The sequence below is a fragment of the Plectropomus leopardus genome, chromosome 8, assembly GCF_008729295.1.
Source record: "Plectropomus leopardus isolate mb chromosome 8, YSFRI_Pleo_2.0, whole genome shotgun sequence".
NCBI classification, from domain to species: Eukaryota; Metazoa; Chordata; class Actinopteri; order Perciformes; family Serranidae; genus Plectropomus; species Plectropomus leopardus.
The window spans coordinates 35,352,376-35,371,866 of NC_056470.1; the positions used below are offsets into that span (position 1 = coordinate 35,352,376).

At 41.7% G+C, this 19,491-nt stretch overlaps 1 protein-coding gene across 1 annotated transcript; it reads right to left on the reverse strand.

The window, feature by feature from the left end:
* Positions 1-8,347: 8,347 nt before the first annotated feature.
* On the reverse strand, positions 8,348-18,979 carry LOC121947574 (G-protein coupled receptor 37-like 1). The gene is made up of 4 exons (XM_042492683.1): positions 17,558-18,979; positions 13,179-13,487; positions 11,773-12,144; positions 8,348-10,242 (listed from the first exon to the last, which is right to left on the reverse strand). Exons 1-4 carry the CDS (start codon positions 18,254-18,256, stop codon positions 10,069-10,071), a joined length of 1,554 nt encoding a protein of 517 aa, XP_042348617.1. The 5' UTR covers positions 18,257-18,979; the 3' UTR covers positions 8,348-10,068.
* Positions 18,980-19,491: the final 512 nt, after the last annotated feature.

Consider the following 19,491-nt stretch of genomic DNA (forward strand, 5'->3'; position numbering starts at 1 on the left):
GAAACTATAAAAAATCATCTTACTGTGTATGACTGCTTCAGAGCTGCAGTGTTAGTGATGAGACAGCAGGGGGCAGCACACACACACACGCACACTAAACCTCATCTGCGTTTCCTCTGACATCGTTTGTGTTAATGTGTCTGATAAGTGTGTGTCTGTGTGAGTTTGTTGTGTGTAGCCAGTGTGTGGTCTAGTCCAGGCTCAGTTGTGTGTGTGTGTCCGTGAGTGTGTGTTTGTTGGGTCTGATTCAGACTAATTTGTCTCTGGTGCAGCAGCTGAGCTCAGCAGTTCAGCTGCTTGACGACATTAATAATCATCATCATCATCACAGTCAGACGGTCAGCTGCTCTGAAGCCATGAAAAAACAGAAATGTGAAGTATTAACACAAATCATGAAAGTTTAGAGTAACTCAGCAACAGATCTACATTTTTTTATTCACAGTCACTTCGTTTTACCATCAGCTGATTCTGTTGAGTCTGGAGCAGTCATGGTAGCAGCAGATATTTCACTTTTTTAAGGAGAAAATTCAGTAATTCTGTTTTTCTAAATAGTGACCGTGTCAAACTAATGAACATAAAGTCAATAATTGTCTTTGTGAGACATGATGAACAACACGTTGGACCCAAAATTCATATTTATTGTCAATATTGGCGCTGATTCTGTAATGTCCTAAAATCTTAGAAATGTCCTAAAGTCCTTGAAATGTCTCAAAATCACAGAAATGTCCTGAAATCTCCCAGCTGGCCCCTGCTGGTGTATGACTGTCAGATTCTACTATAGTGGAACGTCATCTTCCCGTTTTACCAAGATCCCTCTTTTTTAAAAACATTTAGCACAAAATTAAGTTATTTGCCAAAAAAATATGAAGTGAACCGTCATGAAATTGTTCAAATAATAAATCAAAATGCAAAAATCCAGCCGCTGTGTGAACGTCTGAAGGCCTGCAGAGGAACGCTGTGTCCCGTCTCACCAGCAGCACTCATCATTCAGGTTTTGGGTTTTTTTTTGAGTCTGCGGGTTAATTGACAGTTTAGAGGAGAGAAGAAAAAAAAGTGAGTGGAGCTCAGCGTTCTCAGAGATTCAAAAGCAGACGGACCAAAAAAGAAGTGAAGAAACACGAAGGAGGAAAAAATAGAAGCTGGTCATTTGGTCATTTGGCTCTGACGTGATCACACTGATAAAACTCTGTCCTCAGGCCCTCCTCCGTCCCTCCGTCCCTCTGTCCCTCTGTCCCCCTCCGTCCTCCTGTCAACAAGTGGGTAAAACTCCTCTTTCACAGTGTGAAGTAAGTGTGTGTGTGTGTGTGTGTGTGTGTGTGTAACTACTTTTATACAGATCAACAAAGAAGCAGGCCTCAGTGTTTCCTGTCTGCAGTACAAGGTGGTCCCACCAGTCTGTGTGTGTGTGTGTGTGTGTGTGTGTGTGTGTGTGTGTGTGTTCCCAATGGGAGTCGATCTAGCTCTCCATCGGGGACCCCGTGCTCGTTGTCATGGCAGCAGTATCCCCCTCCTCCTCCTCCTCACTCACTCCTTCCCTCATCAGTTTTCCCACAGAACAAAACCAACATTGTGCTCCTGGTTTCTGTGTGTGTGTGTGTGTGTGTGTGTGTGTGTGTGTGTGTGTGTGTGTGAGTGAGAGAGAGAGAGAGAGAGAGAGTGTGAGAGACATTCAGGTCAGATTAGTTTGTGTTCATTGAGCTCAGAGAGAAACACACACACACATCTACACACGCACATTCACAAATACACACAGTTGTCGCTCTTCATTCACTCACAATGTGCTGCTGATGAGAGGGCTCAGTTACACACACACACACACACACACACACACACACACACACTCGTAGACAAGTAGTGCTTCATATCGATGGCATTCACACGGTGAGCGAGAGGTTCGGCACTTGTGTGAAACTTTCACACAGAGTTTCGGGGAAAAGAATTAAATGTGAGGAAATGACTTTTAAAGGAAAAGTTCAATATTTCTGTGAATCGTCTTATTCGGTTTCTCTCAGTGAAATATTCAGACGGATATCAGTGAAACTGAGTACTTATACATGTGCTTAAGTCCAAATTTGAGCAGTACAATATTGCACTTTTTACTGCACTGCATCGCTGCCTTCACTGGCTCCTCGGAAATATCGTATTTACGAGTTACGAGCACATGAACCGTCCTCCAAAGTCGTAATACTGATTGGGAAATTGGGAAATTTCGACGATACCGAGTTGCAGAGTTGTGACGTTTGCGTGACGTTTCAGGGCAGCAGAAATGTCAGAGGTCATGGAAACATGTCAATAACCAATGTTAAAAAAAAGATGTATTTGGTTATTTTGCTCCTCGTAGCTCTCATTGACTTTTAGTAGAGTCACATTTGAGTTTCTGCGTCTGTGTGAACTCTGAAACATGCCAGGCCCGAATACTAACACGGACAACACGCTTCACGAGTTTACAGCACGAGGCGCCGACGCCACGTCACAAACGCACAAAGAGGGAAAAGTCAGTGTTTGGCAATGTTGAGCCAAAGTTTTTTTAATTTTAATTTTTTTTATTAAGACATGCCCTTGAAACCCACAGGTCAATTTAAAAATCAGTAAAATAAATAGAAAATACAGTCATTTAAAGTTGTATTCCTCTCGCAGTGCTTAAAAAATGATTTGGCCTCCCTGTTTTTGCACCAATTGCTCCACTCTTACAAATTAACGAACAGTCCTGTAGTTATATTTAAATATTCAGTTCTTATTAAGTATATTATATAAATATTTTTTTTATTTTAAGATGTTAGGGATTAATAATAGCTTTTTTGGGCTAAAAAAAATCCATATTCAGGCTAATCTCCCCAAATAAGAAATACGTGAAAAGAGGATGTGAAACATACACGCGCTGTAAGGATCGATGTGGGACTCGAACCTGTGACCTTCCTGTTACGTAACTGGTTCCCATCCAGTCTGTCCCAGAGACGCTCTCGCATGACCAACGGAGGTCTAGTCGCCTGTGTGTGTGTGTGTGTGTGTGTGTGTGTGTGTGTGTGTGTGTGTGTGTGGGGCTTCATTAGTGAACAGAGGCGGTCTGTTCGGTAGTTTGTATCAGAGGGGCGAGCTCTCATCACTACTAATGAGAACAACATCAGCGGCCTCCTGAAACACTCTGTTCCTCCATCAATCTCTCCCTCTGCGGCCCGACTCCTCCTCCTCCTCATCTGCTCACACACACAGAGCCTGAAATCTGATTTTTTTTTTTTAAATTTAATTCTTTATTAATTTTGATTTTTCAGGGCAAAACAATACACATCATTCAACAGAAAATAGAGAAAAAACAGCAACAACCACTCTGCTCGGCTCACAGACGCCAACATCTGTAACGGAAAGAGAATTCACACATTTAAACTTAAAAGAAAGAAAAAAAATCCCCTAAAACACAAACCCTCTGAGAAGAACAGTGGAGATATCAAATCCAATATTGGACATGAAGGGCTCCGTGTTCTGTGGCACACATCATTTTTTGGATAAAGCAATATTACACGAGAGGGTGTGTTTAAGTCGTATTTGAGCACGACAGTGATGCGGTCCGCAAGCATCACTGAAGTGCTCCAATATAGTTTGAGCACACCCTCTCGTGTAATATTACGATTACACAACTCCTACCAACACAATAAAACGCTATCATCAAAATATATTGAGGCAATTGGCTCTGAAATAAAAAGCTTTCAACTATTTTATGTCCGTTTCCATGGAAACTCACGGAGTCTTGACTAATTCCTGAAAAGCCTGTTTACTTTCCGTGCTGTAGTAAGAAAAGCTGCCCCTCTGTGCGTGAAGGACTCTGATTTTAAAGGGACGGTGGTGTCCTCCCTAATATAACGGCTTATCTGTGAATAACGGGAAAAAATCTTGTTTAAGAATATTGTACTTTAAAATTAATTGATTAAAAGACACTGAAATCAGATGTTTAAGCTCCAGTGTGTAGGATTTAGGGGGACATGTTGGCATGTCCAACAGCCAGCTCCAGCGCGTGGACATGTCCAACAGCCCGCTCCAGCGTGGACATGTCCAACAGCCAGCTCCAGCGCGTGGACATGTCCAACAGCCCGCTCCAGCATGGACATGTCCAACAGCCCGCTCCAGCGTGGACATTTCTGACAGCCTGCTCCAGCGTGGACATGTCCAACAGCCCGCTCCTATTTTTTGTGTGATTTCCATCTTTCATTGCCTTCTGCCCATGTTTTTGAAAGAAAAAGCCAAAACGTTAAAGTCTCAAAGGGTTAATGCTGTGCTATGCTCCTGCTGATGTCTTAAAGTTCTTCTTCACCTGAATTCAGTGTATCTCCGATGGATGCATGTCCCCCACTTTTTCTCGTATTTTATTTTTTACAGCAGTCTCAGTATCATGACGCTCTGTAGCCGGCTGTCCTGGATGTTTGAGCTGACGCTAAACAAGCTTTTTTATAGCTTTTTACATGATCTTCTAGCCTCCCGTCAGTCAGTCAGTCTGTCTGTCTTCTGTCCATCTGTCTGTCTTTCTGTCTTTCTGCAGGACAGATAACATCATTTTCCAGACCTTAATTTTATAAATCCCCCCCGTGGGTTTTGTGGGGTAACCAGGCAAAGACAGGGGCGTAAAGAGACTCACACTGATTAGAAAAGAGTTTGAGTTTCTAAATTAACACAACTCTGTGTGCGTGTGTTTGTGTGTGTGTGTGTGTGCGTGCGTGTTCTTTCTCACACCCAAATTTGGGCTGGTATCCCATGGCGACGGGACAGTAGTGAGGTCATTGATATGCAGCGCAGCGGCTCTGCTGAGGGAAAATCCTCCTCGCTGCTCTGAGCAGGGAGGAAGGATTCCTTTATTTAAAACATCACAGACAAAAAAACGAGTTTTAACGAGTTTCTCTGAATTCTTTTATGAACCTGAAACTAATTATTCTTGTTTTGTCTTGTTTGGGGTTTTTTTGTAGAAAAGGTTAATTTAGTGTTTTGGAGTTGATGTAGCTGCTGAAGCAAAAATCTGAGTTCATTCAATTGGTGATTAACATGATTGTAACCTTTTCTCCTTTATTTTTTAACTTAAATCTGAATTTTGCTGGTTTTAGTATGTCTTTTGGACAAAGTCCCTGTGCAGCTGCTTGTGATTAACCCTTTCAACTCTGCAACAGATATGGTCCTCTAGTGCCTACACTGGTATTTTTGCTTATTGTGATGTCATTTCTCGAGTATCTTCAAATGTTTCGTATATCTAAAATCTGTACAACCTGCCCTAAAAGGTTATGTAAGTTTATAAACCATAATAATAATATTTAAAAAGTAAGTTTAAGTATTGAAATTGTGTCATTCAAAAAATGAAACTGAACAACTTTATTTAATCAGATTTTCCAAAAGCAAAACATATTTATCCAAAAGTAGAAACATAAATTAAATATTTCTTAAGACTCAATAAGTTATTAGAACTATTTCAATCATTTAGTGTTTGAGATATGCTCTTTTTTATGAGCAGAGTGCTAAGGTGTTGTAAGGGGTTCATCATTCATACCTTTGGTGCCACCACATGTTTTTGCAGCGCAGGTAACAGCACAATGTCGTCATTAGGACTGTACAGTACGATGAAAGGGAAGATGGTAACCTGAGCTTTCTACAGCAAAAAGATTGTTTTAGCTATTATGGTTTTTATTTTAGATGGATATATATACAGGGTTATGCTAAGAGCGGTCTCTGGCGGCCGTTATGGGGAAATTTCAGAGGAAATGCAGGTGAAATACTACATTTACACCGTACATAAAGTTAGATCTGCTGCAAAAAGAATAAATACTTCAGCTATTATGGTTCTTATTTTAGATCTGCTTGAACAGAATCATGCAAAGGGTCAAAAATTTAACATAACAAAAAATAAAAACTTGTTTGCATCTGATAAAGTATCAAAAATGTTTTACTTTCCAGTCGTAGTCTCTTTATGCCTCGACTCAAGACGAGCAGTAACTTGAGATCTTCTCTCCTTGTTGGCACATGTTACTTTGTCCCCCATATCTTTAAGTGAAGGACATTTAGTTATTTATGTGCTTTAATAATCGCTTTGATGAGTCTGCTGGACCTTTTCTTATTTGTCAAAAGTAAATCAGAGTGTCATCTGCATAGCTGTGGAGAATAATTGTACCGTGGAGCTGCAGAGGAGCTGCTGGTTCCAGAAATGTTTTTTTTCTGCACTCTCATGTAGTGTATCATTTAATTTTCTTTATATTTAAAACAGTTTTTTCCTGTTATTTTGGCGCATGGCTCCAAACAATACAATAGCCATGATCCTGTAGAAATGAAGTCATTCACAATTCCTCATTGTTGTAGTTGTAAACAAAGTGCAGCGGCGTGTTGGCTGAACTGATTTACGCCGCAGATTGTAACTTTCAGCTGCTTCAGCTTCCACCTGCTGTTAGCGGCACACCTGACAGAAATTCGCGCTCCACTATTGGATGCTTCTTGCCCAAGTGCACCTTGGGAGCCGTAGTTGGCTTCTCTCCATCAGTTTTTATGTCCACAAGCTTCTTGTACCTTTGTTTTTTGTTTTGTTTTTTTTAACAATGTTGGAAATCTTTTGTTCTAATGATTATACCAGGACAGTTTCATGTCCACCGATTCATAGGAGCTCTGGCTGTGTGTCATTTAACTCCTTCTGTGGTAAAAAGTAAATTGAACTTTTACTTCCAGAACCATGGGCACTTGAAATAAATCCTGCCACTCCCAGTTGCAGAATTTGTCCGAAAGAAATGAAGCATATTGGCATTGAATAATAGTGGCCTCAGGACTGAACTCTGAGGGACTCCACATGTTTTGATTATCAGCTGTGTCCGCTGGATCAATAACATCATTATTGCATCAATAAGGTTTCCAGACAACCACGGTTTAAATTACACAGATTTATTTATAAATTACCACCTCTACATTGAATTGGTTGGTTTATGCTTCGTTCACAAGATAAAAACAACCTGCAGAGACACTTTAAAAAGAAAATAGAAGAGAGGCACTAAACGTTATTTGTGTAGACTATCTCTATATAACAACGTTATCAAAGAGTAGAGAGGCACTTGTCAACTTTGTTCACATTTACAGTCAACTCAAACATGACACCAGAGGGACTTGAGCTGGTAGTATGTCACATTCTTTTGTACAATTATCACGTTTTATTTCAATATAAAACATGTGAGGGCTTGGCCACAAAACATATTAACCCTCTGTAAGTCGGGACGTGAATAAAAAACAGGATCACTGTCATGGTGCTGTTTATTTCAGCCATTATTATGGAATCATCTGTAAGAATTTAATACCAGTCTACCTTTTTGTTATTATTTAGGATGACAAAAGTAACCTCTAATGACAATGATTTGGTAAAATCTCCTGCAAAATTTGGGATAATGGGATAATGAATTTTCACCTTATTTTACGTGTTTATTTTACTGTTTTGATTACTCAAAATATGGTTAATGAAGAGGCTAATATGGCTATTTTTTTTAGCGTCCAGGCTGTGCTGCTAATATTTGTCTAGCATTGACTAGATAACCAAATTATTTTTTTCAGCTCAACCAATAAAACAAAGTTCAAGTTTGAGAAATTCAAACATGTAATTTGTTTGAATTAATGTTTATTCCATATCCTCACTTTAGACAACAGTCAAAAGGTGATTGCACTTTAAAACTCAACAGTAGTCTTAGTTTTGCCAAAATATGGTTTTGAATCTAAAATGTTAGGCGTTAGCAGATAAAACTTGCAGATAATCTTGGCACCAAACATCAGCTGCTTTTATGCTCCATTTTTGTGTTAGCACAGAAAACAACAGTGGGTCAGATGGACAGTGAATTTCAGCGTTGAATTCAAAAGCTGAGAACAGTCATTTCAGTTATTTTGATAAAACAAAATAACTGAAAACATGTTTGATAAAACAAAAGACAGACTTTTCATAATGAATTATTTATCTGGAGAAAGCAAAAGTTGTTTTTTCTTTAGATTATGGGATGATTATGGAGAACTCGAGAATTAGTGTCTGGTTTAACTGATCAAACCTGATTTCAACCTATTTTCTACTTAAATTAAAAAAAGGACATTTCTTAATGTTACCTCTAACAGAAAAAACAATGCCATTACTTTATTTAGTTGCTTTAATAACCAGCTTATTGGGTCTACTGGACAATTTTTTTTTCGTTAAAAGTAAATCAGAGTATCATCTGCGTAACAAATGAGTCTGTTAATAAGTTATTTCAGATGTCATCTATGTATGCTGGTCTGGTACGGGTTGATTTTCTCATTATCACAAGATAAAAAAGCTTGTTTTCTCAATATAAATAAATGAATAACTCATGATCTTGAAATAACAGTCTTATATATATGCAAACATGGCTGTTCTTGGCTTCTGTAGTTGAGCACACCCAGGTCTCATAATTTATTTTTGTCCATATTTGATTGATAGTTGGAATTTCAGTGTTAAAGATGTGCTGCACTAAACATCTCTGACTTTTGGTGAACTTGCAGCTGCAGGTCATGACCCACAGACACTGTTTTTTCTCTCAGAGTAACGTCTTGATAAAAGCAAAATTAGTGACTGACTATTCTCTACTGGCTGATTCATTATCTGTTGATTCAGACGCCGCGGGTCTGACAGTCCGGGCTGAGGGCTGAGGAGACACTAAGGCACAGTCGGCTCCGACAAATATTTATATGAACTGAACATTGTGACACTGAACATTACAAAGGCATAAACATTCTTGTGACATAAAAAAACCTGACTATCTCACTTCCCTTCATATAAAGATGTAATTAGTCATACATCTAGCATTTAAAGTAATCTACATTCATGTCTTCTGTTTCTTCATTTGTTCTACTTATTTTGAATTTGACAGTGAAAGAACTGCACTACAGACATATTAATACACTTAAAAACTTCCTACACAGTTTAACTTCCTGTACAAAGAGACCGCCTCAGTACCGAGACGGTCTGAGTCCTGTTCAAATACTCCTCAGATCTCACTCCTGCCCCAACTTCTCCACTTCCTTACCTTTTGGAAACATAAATGAAGCTGTTCATTCTTCACAGGAATAGAAGCTGTGGAAATTACTTTTACTATAACCTGAAGAGCTGCGCCAATCTAATTTAAAATTTAACTTGCAATTAACTCCACTTTTATCTCTACAAACTAGGTCTTTTCTTTGTGCACGAACGCCTTCTGTTGATGACATATCCTTGATTATAAGGGTTTTACTCAAAACTACTGAAAACCCGGGCTGGTTTGTGAGATAGCATCAGGGTTACAAGAATCCTGAGGAGATGCGGTTCAAGAAGTGGAGATTTTGATGGAAAAAGGGTATAAATGTATACTAAACAAAGTAGGAGGGCACGCACATCCAAAGGACTTCTGCAGGTGCAAGATCAAAAAAATCAAACCAGGGCAAGAGTCAAACAAAAGATCGGCACACTGATGAAGATCTCTGATCGAAAGGTTGCTTTTGGTACAGTGTGCGGATCTTTAGTTTGACTCAATAAGTGTACATTAACCAAAAACTCCACTCCTCATTTTTAGAGCTTAGAAGCAGCTTCTTCGTGTTCTCCACTGAGCGCCTGTGAGGGTTTTAAACTGCTGCTAATTATCCTAACTAGGATCCTAACTAAACTAGGATTTATCCACCCGCTACTTTTCCATAAAAAATCAGCTTCGGACGTCCAGGATTTTCACGTCGTACATTATTACAGCAGGAAGTTGGAGAGAAGAGTCCGTTCGGAGAGTCCTGAAACAGGCTCCTGCTTTTACAACAGCTGGTTGTGCAAGTACAGCAACTTTTCTAATCTCACTACAGATTAAACATCACTTCCTGTACAGACAGGAAGCTGGAGGGGGTAACACTGTGTCCATAGAGGGATATCATACAAATGGAAACTCCTGAAGAGGACGAGAGGGCAGGTAGAAAGGCGATCGTTGTTCTGGGAGAGAAGCTTTGGAGAGAGGAGAAAAGAGAAGTTAACTAAAGAGAAGAGAAACAGTGATGAAGGGTAGAAAAGAAGATGAATGGACGGAGGACATGGTGGTTAAAGAGGGACCTATGGCTCTAGCTGGAGATGGACAAGATGGCTGATGTCTCTTTAGCCTTGTCGAAGAAGATGGACGTCTCATTGGCTGCCTTCAGTTTGACCTGGGCGGAGCTTGGCGAGCCCTGAGCCGCGGTTGGCTGACACTCCTGACAGCAGCAGCAGCAGCAGTCCATGAAGGCCTGACCGAGCGCCTGAAACACAAACACGCAGGTCAGTGCTGTCCGTCTCTGATGGCTTCTCTTTATCGAAGAACAACAATAGCGTTAATGACTCCTGCAGACCTACAGCTGCATCTGCACCGGCTCCAGATTCAATGTGTCAGTGCACAAAATGTGTGCATTTCTCCCGCGTTTGTCAGTTAATACATTATTCTGTGTGATTCTGCCACTCTGCATATTTGAAATTTTCTGTGTTGGGCAAATACCATAAAGACTGAAGCTGAAGAAAACAGCGAGCCTGGCAACCCAATCAGTAAAATAAAAGTTAGCATTGTACATTTCTGCAATCCATGGATAGATCACGATGTAGTGATACTCATCTTAAGGCCTGCGGGCCAAATCTGACCTCCGATAAGGTGCCAGGTGGCATCCCAGCCATTTTCTAATACACATTAGGTGTCAGAGCGCATAAATCAGCTTCAAAATAGAGCTTGTTGATCAAAAAAAGTGCCAGTAGAGGATCCCCCACACCCCGCGACAAGAGCTCTGAGCTAAGCGCCTAATGTCCTAAAATCCTAGAAATGTCCTTAAATCGGAGCTGGCTCGTCATGGCAGCGGTTGTGTCGGTACAGCTGGAGATGTCAATGTCATCAGAATTCAACACGTCTCCTTACATCGTCCAAAAATATGGACACGAAACAATCTGTCCAAATTGTCTTAAGTTGGCAAGTTATAGCATGTTACCACAATGTCTCTGAAAAACCCACCACGTCCTGTATTGATGATATAGTCCAGGGATATTTAATATACTTTCTACAATTTTAGGACATTTCTAGGATTTAGGACATTTGTAGATCTAGGATAATGCATCTTTGACAAAGACTACGTCAGGGATACTCAACTCACAGCATGCAAGCCAAATCTGGCCCCCGATAGGAAATTAGTTTTTGAAAATCTCACAAACGTGCTAAAATCCTAAAAGAATTTCTAAAATCCAAGAAATATCCTAAAATCCTAGAAATGTCCTAAAGTCAGAGAAACGTCCTAAAGTCCTAGAAACATGTGTGGGGCAGCTGCAACTGGCCCCCGGCCTCCGGTCATTTTGCAAAAGTGGCCCCCAGGTAAAGCAGGTTAAGTTTTCCTGATGTGGTGGATATCTTAAAACTTTACGTTTGTTTTTTCTGTTGTTTTTTCTCACGTTTCAGCAACATGTGGTTAATGAGTTGTTCGAACTAGACACAAAAACCATTTGGCTATGGTTGGAAACGGATTGTGTTTGGGCGTAAAAAAACTGGTGTAGGGGCCACTATCTGGCGCGTAGTCTTGCTAACTCAGTTTGGAGAGCAGACAGACTTGTCGGGGATCCAGTGAAATCTCTCGTAACGTGTGACCCTCTGCAGCTGATATGCAACTTTAATATGAAAACCACAACAACGCGAAGACATCCCATAATAAGACCGACAGTGCTGTCATGTGGTCCGTGCACCAATCTGAAAAAAAGTATTCACAAAGTGTCCTGACTCGAATCCAGTGAGCCTCACGACCTTTAACCCTCGTGCGTACCTTACACAGACACAGCAGCAGCACCGGCGTCACCGACGACTTGAAAAACAACAGGAAGTGATGCAACAGCGCCAGCATGGCGGCCGTGTCCTCGGAGACGGTGATGTGCGTGTAGGCCAGCGTGATGTTGCAGACGTGTTCGGGCAGGGCGCAGAGGCCGTAAACCACCGCCAACGCCAGCAGCGTGCAGTTCAGCTGCCGCTCCACCGCCTGGTGCTGCTGCCGCTTCTGACTGGACGAGCGGTCGTCTTGGTTACGCTGCTTTTGGGCGGAGCTTGAGTCGCTGTTGACGTTGCGGGTGGCCATCTGGCAGAGGACGGTGAAGAGGATGGGGAGGCAGAAGTAGCAGCCAAAACACCACCACATGCGACCCTGAAAGAGAGTACAGAAGTAATCTGATTACTTTACGGTAATACTTTTTGGTACTCTTTTTGTTTGTAATAGTACAACGCAGCCTCATACGATACTTTCTATGATATCTGACAAATTATCGTCCCTGCCGGTGGGCGGAGGTTTAGAAAAAGAATCACCGTTCAGCTTCGTCATGTTATGTATTTAATGTAACGAGTAATTTTCTTGTAACTTTAGAGCTGCCTCTGTTAAAGAGATTCCCCTCTATTTTGAGATTTAGTATTAAATATATTCTTTTATTTTATAAGCCGCTCAGTGACTGAAATGTTTTACCTCAGGGAGAAAGCGCAGCAGGATTGTGATATTCTGACGGCTCGGACGCAGTGAAGAGAGCAGACGGAAACCTTCGACTGTGAGTACATTTAATACTTTAAGTCAAAATTCAGATTTAATACTCGATGCCAAAAGAAACGGAGCCAATGAAGAGAGAGACGTTACTGGTAAAAGGACCAGTGGTGTCAAACATGTTTCTGAATTTTATGACATTTGTCGGATTTTAGGACATTTTTACGATGTTTCCAGGATTTTAGAGCATTGCTAGGATTTAGGGTGTTTTTAGTATTTTAGAACGCCTCTCAGACTTTAGGACATTTCTAGAATTTTAGGTTATTTCTAGGATCTTCGGACATTTTTAGGGCTTTAGAACATTTCTCAGATTTTAGGACATTTTTATGACTTTTTTAGGATTTTAGGACATTAGGGTCTTAGCTAGGACCTCTGTCGGGGTGTGGGGGGGATCCTCGACTGGCACTTTTTTTGACCTATTTTGATGCTGTTTTATTCACTCTGACACTTATGGAGACTAAAAGTACAGAAACAATTCAGAGTCAATCACTTTATTATTACTATTATTATTATTATTATTAGAAAACAGTTGGGGGCCACACGACACCCTGTCAGGGGCCAGATTTGGCCAGCATCAGCATCACTGCAGTACAGCAGCTTTTGTCTGTGTGTGTGTGTGTGTGTGTGTGTGTGTGTTTGTTTGTTCTCACCTGGTGGTACCTGAGCAGCAGAGAGTGGAGGGAGTCGGGCAGGTAGAGGGACAGAGGGGAGGACGGGGTGATGGTGCAGGAGTCCACCAGCCGGCCGGTGGACGGGGACACGGCCTGGCTCAGCTGCCACAGGAAGATTTCGGGGCTGGACAGCAGCAGGGCGGCGAGCCACACCAGCAGCAGCTTCAGCAGCACCGTGCGGCAGCGCTCCACCCGCCGGGCCTTCGGCTGGGACGAGGACGTGGCGGCGTGGAAACGATCGATGCCCAGAGCGCACAGGGTGAAGGAGGTGATGCCCAGAGACACGGCCTGCGGGGACGAGGAGAAGACGCGGTGAAGGTCAGAGAGCGTTTTCATCAGTTTGATCAATCAGAATCAGAAACTGACTAAACTGAGAAGACTGTCAAAGCTTAAAGAAATTATTCAACATTTTGGGAAAAACTCTGATGTTGGACATGTTGGAAGTGTGCTGGAAGACGCCTGTCAATGCAGTTCATGCATCCAAATCAGGGGTCAACGCTCAAGTACCAAAACCTGCAGCTCCTCTAATGTCCTCCAGGCATTCACAGACCGTCATGTCAGAACGTCCAACAAAGCAGCAGAAAAACAAACGTGTTCACAGCCTCGTACGGAAAACAGCTTTGATCTTTAGAGCTAATTTCAGCATTTATGACAGAAAATAACTCCTCAGAAAATAACGTATTTACGGGATTTACCAGTTACGAGCACATGATCAGCCCTCAAAAGTGGAAAATTGGGAAATTTCGATGATACCCGAGTATCACATTTGCGTGATGTTTCAGGGCCGCAGAAATGGCTGAAATCATGGAAACATTGTCAACAACTGATGGTAAAAAAATTAAATATTTGTGTATTTTGTTTCTAGTAGCTCTCATTTACTTTTAGTAGTTTCCTATTTTAGTTTCTGCATCTATTAGCTGCAGCAGACAAACAAACTGTGAACACTGAGAGCAGCGTCATTTTACAACACGAGGCGCCGACGCCACGTCATTGATGCAGAAACACGGCGGCTAAAGTCAATGTTTGGTCAATGGGAAGAAACGTTTTTATGAATTTGCGTATTAAATATCAATTTTTTTTCACATGTAAAGTTTAATTTGGTATTAATGTCAGTAAAAAATGTCCTGGTAAAAAAGTCTCTGTGGCCGAAAAGTGAGAGTCTGATCCATAAGGACATTATATGTTCATATTTATTTACCAAATACAAACTGTCTATAAAGTTTATTGAACTCTTTAACACCTGGATTGACATCAGTTTTCTTGTGCTGCGTTCAGATGCTGTTTCACAAGCGTCGAAGCGCTGAAACCTGAAAAAGTCGGTTTGATTTATTTTTAAAGCATGAGGGGGGAAAAAAGGCAATGTAATTATAATAAAATAATTTTTTTTTTTTAAAAAGCTAGGGAAACGTTTCTAAAACTAAAATATGTTAATAAATATCATAATTATATATTTAAAATTATTCAGGAGAATTAGTGTAATTTTGCAAGTATTTTTAGCTTATTTTATTTTTCATTTTTACTTTTTTAATCTTTTTGCAAAAAAAAAAGTGAAGAAATACTCATAGAAAAAAATGAGGAGGGGTGATTACATGATATGATCAAAACAACATCTACACTCACACAATAAAACATCCTTAAATGTGTTGAAAAGAGTCATCGTCCCGAGGAAACCGAGAGCACGGCTGACGGCCATGTTGGGTCCCTTTTTCAGCTTCAGCTCCATCAGCTCTCGCCACAAAAATGGTCTTTGTCATTTTACAATTTCTAATGTTTTTGAATTTAATATGACACAAATTTTAAAGTTAAAGGTTTTTGAATATTTGGGGATTTGGGGTTTTGTATGTAAATATCTTAAGCAATTACCCTCTTTTTTAAAAAATTTCTTACCATTATGATAAAGTCTTTCATTAAGGTATAAAATAACCAAAAATGTACCGCAAAAATATTTTGAAAAGATTTTTTTTTTTACTTTGTGTGTTTTTTTTTTTTTAAAAAAACATGAAAAACAATTTTACCAACTGCCATCAACTACTACACACAAGGTTAAGGTCATTTTCTTGTTTTTATTTTCTACTTTTCTTTTCTTTTCTTTTCTTTTTTTTTTTGCTTATTTTTAGGTAATTTTCTTGTTAATTTTTAATACATTTCTTTCTGATTCTTTGGCCATTTCTTGTGAAGCTGCTCATTGCCTTCCTCCTCTCGTGCCTTTAACAGAAATCAAGCCAGTTTGCTTAGGTGTCAAAGGGTTAAACTGAAAACTGGTTTTGTTTTATATTAATTTTACAGCTAACAGATCTCATGTTATAATCTGACTTCCTGTCTGCAGCTTTCAGCCTCAAACCCATTTCCTGCTGAAGACATCAACCATTAAAAATACAAATACAAACTCTCGATTATATAAAGAAATCTCAGTGATTTCCAAAAAGGACTTTCCTGTAATAAACCCACCTGAAATCACAAAATAAAATATCAGTCATGAGTTTTTATTTTTACATCCCTCAAGTCAACTGTAATCTTTATTTTTTAAACAGTGAATCTATAACCTGACTGAACCATAGTACAGCAGTAGTAATGATGATAATAATAATATATAATGAAAATAATAATAATGATAATACTATATAATGATGATGATAATAATAAATAATAATAATAAATAATGATAATAATGATAATAAGAATAATATATATAATGATAATAAGTATATAATGATAATAATAATAGTAATTAGAAATGTTTCCCTAGCTTTTTAAAAATAATTTTATAATTTTATTACGAGACATTTTTGACAGAAATCAGTCACTTTTGTTCACCGTCGTCAGATCAGGTCCACGACGTGTTTAGCTTAGCTTAGCACAAAGACTGGGAGCGGGGGGAAACTGTTAGCCTCACCGATCCAAAGAGAAAAAAACACAAAGCGGTTTGAGAAAAAGTGCAAACAGACGAATCACGTCCGCTCACTTCTGCCGACCGAAGGTCCGACATGGCCGCCAGAGACGGCGAGGGTTACAAATCATACAAACACAGTTTCACCCCAAATTTGTTCCTGTCAAACCCTGAAAGCAGCAGCAGGACGTTCCAGCGGACACAGCAACGCTCTCCACGGCGACGGCCTCTCGGTCTCAGTGACGGCCGCGTGTTCGTTTTAAAACCTCCAACATTTCTCAGAAAAACAAAATAAAAACTACACTCGATAAGCGACGGCTGATGACCCGACGGAGCGATTCGAAGACGTGTTTGTATCTCGAGCTTCACGTCAACAAAAAACAAAGTTGTTTTTGTCCAGTTCCTCATTTTCTTTTTCCCCAAATTTTTAAAGAAAATCAAACCAATGTGCTCGGGATTCAAAGGGTTAAATACGTGTGAAAGACGTCTGAAAGCAGCACAAGAAGAAGCTGAACGCACCACAAACTGACACGGCTGAGCAGACTTTAGGCCGAGTTTAATTTGCTCCAGGTCCAAGTCAGGTCCCGGGTTAAGTCTTAATCCAGTACTCGGCCTGCTCTGCTCAGGGGCCACTTTTTCTGAATGACAGGAGGCCAGGGGCCACAGCGGCCCCATACGTGTTTCAAGGATTTTAGGACATTTCTAGGACTTTAGGAAGTTTCAATTTTAGGATGTTACTAGGATATCAGGATGTTTCCAGGATTTAAGGATGTTTCCAGGATTTTAGGAATTTTTTGGAATATTAAGAGATTTCCAGGGGTTTAGGAGAGTTCTTGGATTTAAGGACTTTTCTCTGATTTTAGGACTTTTCTCAGATTTAGGACGTTTCTAGGATTTTGCGATATTATCAGAATTTTAGAGGGACAGATTTGGCTTGTTGCGGTATTACTGACATAGCTTTTGTCAGAGACGCATCAGGACACGTTATTCTAGATCGAGAAACGTCCTCAAATCCCAGAAACTTCCTAAAACTCTAGAGAGAAAGTTGAGTATCTCTGGACTGTGTCATCCGTACAGGACGTGGTCGCTGCTTTTGTGACATTGTGGCCATTTTACGACAAGTTGGACGAAGTGTTGAGTAACCGTCCGTATTTTTGCGGGTGGAAGGAGACGTGTCGAAGTCTGCCGACGGCGATATCTCCGGCTGTACGGACACATCGCTAACACGACGAGTCAGCAGCGGGCGATGGTGTGGGCGTTATAACTGTACGCCGGGCCCTTTGACCTTAAAGCGTAAGTGACGTCTATGGTAACAAATCTGACACGAGGTCAGCTGGAGACGTGTGACGAGGTGTGAACGTGTCTCGTCTGTCCACTGAAACATGGTAACACCAGCTGTGAACAGGCTCAAAGACTTCTCCCAGGACAGGTAAGAAACCCCAGATCCCACCTCCATCTAAGCCCCACCCACCTCCATATAAGGCACCATGCGACAGGTGATGTCACCCAGGATTCTCCTATGGGCGAGCTGGTTGAGGACCACCACAGGAAGGCAGAGCACCAGGACCAGGAAGTCCCAGAAGGCCATGCTGGCCAGCAGGTAGTTCCAGGCGGACCTCATGTAGTAGTTGTTCCAGACGACACACATGACCGCCATGTTTCCCACCACGCCCACCGCCAGCACCAGGCCGGCCAGGAAGAGGACCGCGTAGGCCGCGTACGAGCCGTCCGCCAGCGGGTAGAAGGGGTTGAAGAGTCCCGGGGCGTCATGGTCGGAGCTGGACGCGTTTCCATGATTGACATCATCATCATGGTGACTGGCGTCCCCTGCTCCCACTTTGGTCACGTTGGCGAACTCGGTGGCCTGCGGCGCTGTCACCGAGTCGTTCTCAAAGGACTGGCTGAAGGTGGACTGTTGCTCCTCCTCGTCGGCGCCTCGGGCCAGGCGGCGGTGCTGGTCCGCATCTAGATCCAGCATCTCGGGGACGCTCTGGTTCGGGACGTCCCGGGTCCTGAGCTGCTCCTTGGTGATCCAGAGGGGTTCCAGTTTGACGAGGGAGGAGGGTTTGTCGAGGGCGCCGCTCTGACTGTCGTGTTGCCCGACACTCTTTGCGTCCGTAACCAGAAGCAGCAGGAAGAGACACAACGACAGGCCGACAGACGGGGCCATGACGCAGACTTCAAACACCAAAGACTCCCTGCAAATTTGGTCGACCAGAATGATTCTGGAGATTTTTGTGCCTTAAAGGACGTGAAAACAGAATAAGAACTTCCAGAATTCCAGCAGTGTTTCCAAAAACAATCAACCCGCAAAGTCTCCGAAACCTTTCAGTAAGATGCAGGTCTCGTTCAGAGCGGAGTCAGAGGAAAAGACAGTAATTTGTTAAACAATGCCCAAAAAAAAAAAAATTACGCCAAAGTTGTCGGCTATTTACGAGACATCGACCGAAGCTGCAGAAAGTTTCTAAATGATGAAGAAAAGCCGGATTTTTGCTGAGACGTCCTCCAGATTGTAGTCCAGACAAGATAAAGATGTCCTCTGTTTTCACCTTCTCTTCTCTTCTCTTCTCTTCTCTTCTCTTCTCTTCTCTTCTCTTCGCAGCCTTGTCTCTTTAAACTCCCAGGTTTCCCACTCTAAAACTCGACTCTGTGTTTCCCGTCCATTAGTAGTCCAAACAGGTGTGGGAGCTCCAGGAGCAGCAGGAGGAGCAGCAGGAGGAGGAGGGGGAGGCGAGGCTCTGCGTCCGTGTCGGGGCTGCTGTGTCTGGGCTGCAGGCAGCGGAGAGACTGGGCGTCCTGGAGCTCTGAGGGTCTCTGGGAACAAGCAGCCCTCTGCAGTATGGCTGGATGGAGCCTTTGTCAGGACAACACACACACACACACACACACACACACACACACACACACACACACACACAGAGGCTGCAAACAGAAGCATACAAACAAGGTTGGCACAAACACAAATACACACATTTGTCTGCACAATCAGGCGTGCATACTTTCTTTTGCTCTTTTTGGCTCTCGCTCTCCCACTCTCTCTCTCTCTCTCTCTCTCACACACACACACATGCATATGCACACACACGCTTGACACACACATTTAAACGCGCTCGGTTCTACTGCCCCCTGGTGGTGGTGGTGTGGTGGTTTCACTGGGTACCAGAGCCAGCTGAGCCCAATGAAAGAAGCAAATCCGACTTGAATGCTGATGAAACCACTTTTCTCTCTCTCTCTCTGTGTGTGTGTGTGTGTGTGTGTGTGTGTTCTTGTTCTTCTTCTGTTAAACTTCACAGTGAGAACATTTTTGCAGGATGAGGACAGATTTTGGCTTCCCCTCGCTGTCTTTTGTTTGTTTGTCTGAATTCTGCACTTCCATATTAGTCCTGTACAACAGTGCTGCGTGTT